Raw genomic sequence first — 7,500 nt, forward strand, 5'->3', positions numbered from 1 at the left:
GTTGTTGTTGTTGTTGTTGTTGTTGTTGTTGTTGTTTCTTCCTGAGACATGTATTTACGTTTATTGCTCCCCATAAATAAAACAGGTCACCATAATAATGCAACCCTTTGACTTCTTTCCTTCCTCCCTCCCTCCCCCCCTCCCTGCTCACCTTACGTCTACTGGAGAGAGAGAGAGAGAGAGAGAGAGAGAGAGGAGAGAGAGAGAGAGAGAGAGAGAGAGAGAGAGAGAGAGAGAGAGAGAGAGAGAGAGCAGGCAAACACTAAAGTGACGTGACATGCCGCACACCAAACGTTTGCTTGTTGTATTTCCTGTACCCTATCCTGACACTAGAGAGCTTTAAGAGAAGATTAGACAAGTTTATGGATGGGGATAACAGATGGAAATAGGTAGGAGTGTTTCATACAGGGACTGCCACGTGTAAGCCTGGTCGCTTCTTGCAGCTTCCCTTATTTCTTATGTTCTTATGTTCTTATGTTATTTTTTCTGCCTCTGTCCCAACCAACCCCATCCCCCCTACCCCCACCCCCAACTCCCTCCCCATGCTGCCTCCAACACCTGCTCCCTGCTCCCATTTCCTCTCCCCCACCTCCTACCGTTCTGTCTATTTCCTTGTTTACTTTTTTTTCCGTTTCCTTTGTTTGTTTTCCTCCTTTTTTTTTTCTTAATTTTTCCTTATTTGATCATATTTGTTTTTTTTTATTCGTGTTAGCATTTCTCTTCACGTCTTGCTTAATTTCTCTGTTTTTGTTTTTTTCCGTCATTTCTCCTTATTTGTCCGTTCTGCTTCGTCTTTATTCCTTTCTCCTTATTCCTCTTTATCTTGCCTTTTCACTTCTTTCTCGTCATTTCTTTCCTCGCATACCATCTCTGCATCTATCCTTCTCATTTTCTCTTCGCTTTTCCCCAGCTATTCCTCATCATTCCTTTCCTCTTATTCCACTTCGTCATTTATCCTCATTCCTTCTCTTCACGCCTCTTCACTTCTTTCTCATTATTCCTTCTTCCTATTCTATCTCATAACTTATCCCCCATTTCCTCTTCGCTTTTCCCCGTATTCTACCTCTTCATATATCATTCTCTTTTTCCTCTCTTCACTCCCTCTTCCTCCTGTTCTATACGGCGCCATGTCGTAACAACCTTCTTGCAGTGGCGCCAAAATACTTATCAGTCATTCAATCAGTCATTCATTCCTCTCCTTACTCCCCGTCAAGCTTGAACGCTGCCCTATCCCATAGATGAGAATGGCGGGATGCTGGCTGGCGGGTCATCTCCCCTTGCTCTTCCGTCTTCCCTTTTACCATTATACGAATGAAGTCTCATGTCATCGTAAAACAAGACTAAAGGTGAATAAGTTTAAAAAGGTAAAGGGATCCTAAAAATTGAAGCAGCATTCGTAAATAGAGAAATAAAGCAATAGGTAAAGTGATTAAGTAAATAAATACATGAGTAGATGTAAAAGTAGATAAGATAGATAAGTAAATAGTAAAGGAAAAGTATCAGTTGTTTCCTTAACGTTTTCTTTGTGTGTGTGTGTGTGTGTGTGTGTGTGTGTGTGTGTGTGTGTGTGTGTGTGTGTGTGTGTGTGTGTGTGTGTGTGTGTGTTCATACAAGACTGACACAGCGGAAAGTTACATAGTACACGTATATATTTTTAGATTAGGAAGTGATCCAATGGTTTCATTTATTTTTATCTAATACCTGTGTTGAGTTTGATACGTAGGAAAAAAAAGTTCAATAGAAAAAAAAACGATTAATAGGAAGATATATATTAGTTTTAAGAGGGTAGAGGTAGACACTTATAGACCACCTTATGTAAGAGAAAGAGAGAGAGAGATAAAGGTGATGCAAGTATCATGAGCAGCATAATAACAACTAAGTAAGTAAACATGTGAACACTTAAGTAAGGAATAACTGGATATGGCTGGATATGACTGACGTATCGTGTGATGTAATGTAATGTTGTAATGCTGCTCTTTAAATCTGCTTTTGAGTTACAGAAATTCTTACTGTACACTTCCTGTCTAATATCACACACACACACACACACACACACACACACACAGTGGCACGTGGAAAATATGGGAAAATAATTGTTGACCGTGTGTGTGTGTGAGAGAGAGAGAGAGAGAGAGAGAGAGAGAGAGAGAGAGGAGTGGGTCGGTCATTCAGGATAAGTTCTTAAAGGGAATATCGCCATGGAAGGCAGACCGTCTGTCTATAAGCGGCCAGATACTTTAACTAATTAATGAAGACTTTCCTCCTTATTTCTTAAAGTTACTCTCTCTCTCTCTCTCTCTCTCTCTCTCTCTCTCTCTCTCTCTCTCTCTCTCTCTCTCCTCATCTCTCTCTCTCTCTCTCGTGTAATTTTAGTTTAATTTGTTGTTGGTGTTGTTACTGTTGTTATTGGTGGTGGTAGTGGCGGTGGTAATTGTGGCGGTGTTATTTGGATGCCTTTACTTACATATTTTCTTGTAACTTTTTTTCCTTCCTAATCTTAATGCCAACCTAGGAGAAAATTCGATAACTTAACGGGAAGACGAAAGAAGGTGAAGGTTCTACATTACCACCACCACCACCACCACACATCACACGCAGAGATTCCGCCCACTGTAACTCTCCTTGGGCGGCGCGGATGGAGGAAGAGGAAGAGGAGAGAAGGATAAGGGAGAAAGAAAATGTGGAGTGAGCGAGACGATGAGAAGGAGGCGGTGGAGGGAGGTGTTGAAGGAGTGGGATGAGAACACGTGAAAGGAGGAGTAGGAGTAATAGGAGGAAGAAGAGGAGGAGGAGGAGGAGGAGGAGGAGGAGGAGGAGTATGATCGATGCACACGTTTCCTTCTCCTGCTGGGGCGCTCCTGTAGGTTGCGTGAGTTAACCATCCAAGTGTGTCTGGTGGAAGGAGGCAGGAATGAGTGTGGTTTAAATTCTGGCGGGCCTTCATCAGTTCCTTGGCGCTCCTTGCTTGGTTTCCCTGCCTCGGTTTTTCTTCTGCTCTTCTCTCGCCTCGCTTTGGTCTTGGGGTGTTCTTCTTTTGACTGCGTGGTTGCCTTTCGTATCATAATGAAGAGTATTTTGAAATGCTTTAGGCTCTCTCAAGAAATAGTTTACAGTTTCCACACACATGAAGAGTCCGGGTCCTCGTGTGTCTGGAAATGTTTTGGGTTTCGTGTTCTCGTGTGTTCTGAAATGCTCTGGGTTCTCTCGAGTTTTCAGTCCCAGAGATGAAGAGTGTGTTCTCGTGTGTTCTGAAATGCGTTGAGTGCTCTTCAGGCAAAGATACATTCTTAAAGAGATGAATTGGGTTTTCTTGAGTGTTTTTTTTTTTTTTTTTTTCCTCGGTGGTGGTACAGAATCGTTAAACTATCACCAGAACCATGATGTCACCATTGAAAATTCGAATTATTTCCTGTAGAGGTTGTAAAAAGGTGAAGATAAGACGCTTGAATATCGGATTATACGACCCTTTATCTTCAGTGTGGCTTTATATTTTTTCTAGTGGGAGTTATGTCCGTTCCGTGCGCTCTGTGATCCAAACTGTTTGCTTATAGTGCTTGAGAATGTTCGTAAATGCGTCTCCACCTTTTCCTCCTCTCCCCACGTATTATCTTCCCTCACTAGTGCCAGAAAATATATGTTTGTAGTGCATGAGAACGTTTATGAATGCACCTCCACCTTTTCCTCCTCTCCCCACGTATTATCTTCCTCACTAGTGCCAGAAAATATATATTTGTAGTGCTTGAGAACATTTATGAATGCACCTCCACCTTTTCCTCCTTTCCCCCATCTCTTCATACGTTCCCCACTAGTAGTATCACGTGACCTCTGAAGCCTGGCACGTACACCATACTCTCTCATTGTCTGTGGTTTCTCAGTCATTTCATCGTGAATGCTTTTTTTTTCTTCCGACACTCTTATTAATAATCTCGTCGTTGTCTATTCCTAACCTTTTCGGTATTCTAGAACAGGCCTACACGTGGCAGTCCTTGCATGAAACACACCTATATATCTCTCCGTCATCATCATCCATAAATTTGTCTAATCTTTTAAAGCTCCATTATGACTCAGCGCTACCAACCTGGACGAAACCTACTAAAAGCGGAAAGACGTAGTATATTCCCGTACAAAATAGTGTTCTGCCGATATGCCACCTGCTTATAAATCTATCCAAATATGTATCCACCTGTCTGGCTTTCTATTTGAACAGATGCACCTCTCTATATCGGGTAATGCACATGATGTTTATATATAGAATGTAAAGAAAAATTTTAAGGACCTTGTAGATGTTTATATTACTTGCCAACGAGTCTCGCCTTCCACGGAAATGCTTCGCTTTGCTTTCCTTTCCTTTGCTTACTGCTTTAGAGGAAAATCTTGGTTGTGTTTCGGCAAGTTCGTGTAAGTAAATTTCCGCTCGTACCAGACTTGATTATATCCACGTGAGAAAAAGGAAAAAAAAAGTTAAAGAAAGCACATACGTTAAGAAAAAACGCCAGCGCCTTCTAGGAAAACAGGCTGTAGTATTGGCTGGACCTTGCTGCTTCCTTGTGAGCTTTTGTGCAATTTAGGGAATCGGCAAAGAAAATAATCATTCGTAGTAGTTTGTTGTTAGAATAATGACTGGTGATCTATATATATGTCATGAAAAGAAAAAAAAAAAAAAAAAAAATATATATATATATATATATATATATATATATATATATATATATATATATATATATATATATATATATATATATATATATATTCAATGACGGAACACATGATTATAGGGAAAAAGGAAAAGAAGAAGAGAATATAAGAACGTTGGAAAGCAAGAAAGTACGTAGGAGTTTTCTCTTACAATCATTTCAGACACTGCAGAAAAAAAAAGCTAGAAGATAATTGAGTTTAGTGTTTTGTGGACATTTCAGATAGTACCAAAAAAAAAAAAAATAAATAAAAAGATAAAAAGATAGGAATTTAGTGTCTTATGACCATTTCACTCATTACAAAGAAAAAAAGTTGGAAATGACGACTCTTGTGTCCATTAGCTATTTGTTTAACAGCCTGACACCGCCAATTTATGTTCATGAGTAGTCGGTTGATGAAGCAATGTTTGTATAGGCGGCTGTGATGGCCGGGGCCGTGAAAAAAGGATGAGGTCCCCGGGGGTGGCACGGTTTACTTGTGATGGCGGGGGAGGGTGCCAAGAAGTGATGGCGTTATATATCTTAGCGCTACCACCCTCATTTCCCGGCTTGTTGGCGTTCCCTGTCCCCTTCCTTTCCTCCTCTCCCACACTCGCATCCACTCCCGGCCTCCTCCCCCACGCACGGCAGCGGCAAGAGGGACTTAAACCACCGCCCAACACTGGAACACGAGTCACGGGATAGTTGAAAGGAATAAAAGTATGATAAATTGAGGGTTAGATATTGATCGGCCCCAGCCACCCACCTCGCCATTGTGTAGGAAGGCGAGGCGGTGACGTCATGTCTGGTGGGATACTTGAATGAAAGGAGGGAGACACCTGGCCCTTGGTGGGATGCATCTTATGGGATGAAGAGAAGGAAAGAACTGTGTGATACGTATGCTGTTGCTTCTGGATGTTTACTGGGCGTGAGGGCATCTGGTTCCTCGATAGAATAATAATTTATATCCATATCTATTCTTTCAGCTTTAATAGTGGTAATATAAAAACAATGGTAGCGTAGTGATGTGTAGTGAGTGATAGAACAAACAGTGCAGTGCATTGTGAGGTGAACACAAAGCGCTACAAGTGAATAGGAAGGAAAACAGTGATAGAGTAAGTGAGCGCACTCACGTCGCCTACACGAGTTGCGTCATCAAAGAAAAAAATTATTCTAGAGGATGCAAGTGAATACGAAGGAAAACATTGATAGATTGAGTAAACGTGCTTTTGTCGCCTGCATGAGTTGCGTTATCAAGGAATGCAATAGTTGATAAATAATACCAAGCGATAAGAAGGTAAATATAACATACTGATGAATAAAGTAAACTTGCCCCCTTGTCGCCTGAATTATGTTATCAAAATTAATGTCAAGCAATGCAAGTAATTATTAGAAGACGAAAGGTAAAATAGGTAATGACTGATGAAATGAAGTAAATATTTCTTCATCGCCGTATGATTTACGTTATCAAGCAATACAACAATAGCAAGGTTAATCACAAGCAATACAAGTGATTGTTACAAGACGAAAGGTGAAATAGTAAGGATAGATAGATGAAGTAACTAATCCTTCACCGTTCGTATGATTTACGTTATCAAGCACAACAAAGGAAGCTGACAATAAGTAATACAGGTAATTAGAAATATGGATGGACGAATAGATGGATGAAGTAAGCTTGTATGGTTGGGTCCCTCATCCTGTAAGGGGCGTGCCGAAGTGGCTGGCGTCCTATGTACGTACGGACGTGGGCGGCGAACACACACACATGCGGCCTGGGCGGTGGGTGTGTTGGGGGATGGAGTGAAGATAAATTTCTAGCAAGCCTTTGTTTGTTTTCTCGGTAAACTACTTCCCCCGAGCTGTATTTTGAGCTGCGACGTGGAGGAGATAGTGAACCCGCCCGCCACCGTGACTGATTGATGACTGCTTGATGGCGGCGGTGGCGGCAGTGGTGGTGGTGGTGGTGGTGGTGGTGGTAGTAATAATTTGGCAGTCACGAGGGCTGCCACGTGTAGGCCTGATGCCTTCTTGCAGCTTCCCTTGTTTTATTATATTCCTATGTTCTTGATGACGATGATAACAGTAACAACACTAGCATAATCATTAACATCAACAACAACAACAGTAGTAGTAGCAGCATTAGCAACACGAATATTATCATTAACAATATTTTCTTTTTACGGAGCAGATTCTCTCTCTCTCTCTCTCTCTCTCTCTATCTCTCTCTCTCTCTCTCTCTCTCTCTCTCTCTCTCTCTCTCTCTCTCTCTCTCTCTCTCTCTCTCTCTCTCTCTCTCTCTCTCTCTGCCCTGCCCCTTAATCTGCACCTTGATAATGACAGGGTACTGGATCAAGGATGCGCCAAGAATGTGCATCAGAACAAGCGAGCATGTAGGGGAGTGGGCGAGGCGGTGTGCCCCGCGGAGGGAGGCCAAGACGTCATGGGAGGGGAGGGGAGGGGAGGGGAACTGGGTCACGGGAGCCCCGCAACACCTGGGAGGGAGCTGCGCCAGGTAAACTATAGCACGGAGGTGGCGCGCGGTGAGGCGAGGCAGAGGAGACTTCAGAGTAGTAGTCTGTGGGGAGTCAGTGTGCCGCGAGGGTGTTGGGGACCCGCACCACCCACACCTCCACCACCACTACCAGTGCATCATCACACCACTACCGCCGCCACGCCATGAATGTCTCTCTGGCGTGGCTGCCGGACTTAGCGTTCGGCTCTGTCGGTCAAGACTCATCTCAGGGGATTGGATATCTGTAAGCTGCTTGCACGCACACGCAGACACACACGCACGCACGCACACACACACACACACACACACACACAC

At 42.9% G+C, this 7,500-nt stretch overlaps 1 protein-coding gene across 2 annotated transcripts in view; it reads left to right on the forward strand.

Annotated features, from left to right (window-relative positions):
- LOC135114269 (protein Aster-B-like) overlaps positions 1–7,500 on the forward strand; it is an 84,310-nt gene that overhangs the window by 14,945 nt on the left and 61,865 nt on the right. The window contains exon 1 of one of the 2 annotated variants that reach the window (XM_064030137.1): positions 7,193–7,429. The exons of the other annotated variant lie outside the window; for it this stretch is intronic. Coding sequence (XP_063886207.1) covers positions 7,350–7,429 — 80 coding nt within the window. The 5' untranslated portion in view covers positions 7,193–7,349. Of the gene's footprint in view, positions 1–7,192; positions 7,430–7,500 lie in introns of those variants that run through there. 2 annotated transcript variants of the gene reach the window in all.

The sequence above is a fragment of the Scylla paramamosain genome, chromosome 27, assembly GCF_035594125.1.
Source record: "Scylla paramamosain isolate STU-SP2022 chromosome 27, ASM3559412v1, whole genome shotgun sequence".
NCBI lineage: Eukaryota > Metazoa > Arthropoda > Malacostraca > Decapoda > Portunidae > Scylla > Scylla paramamosain.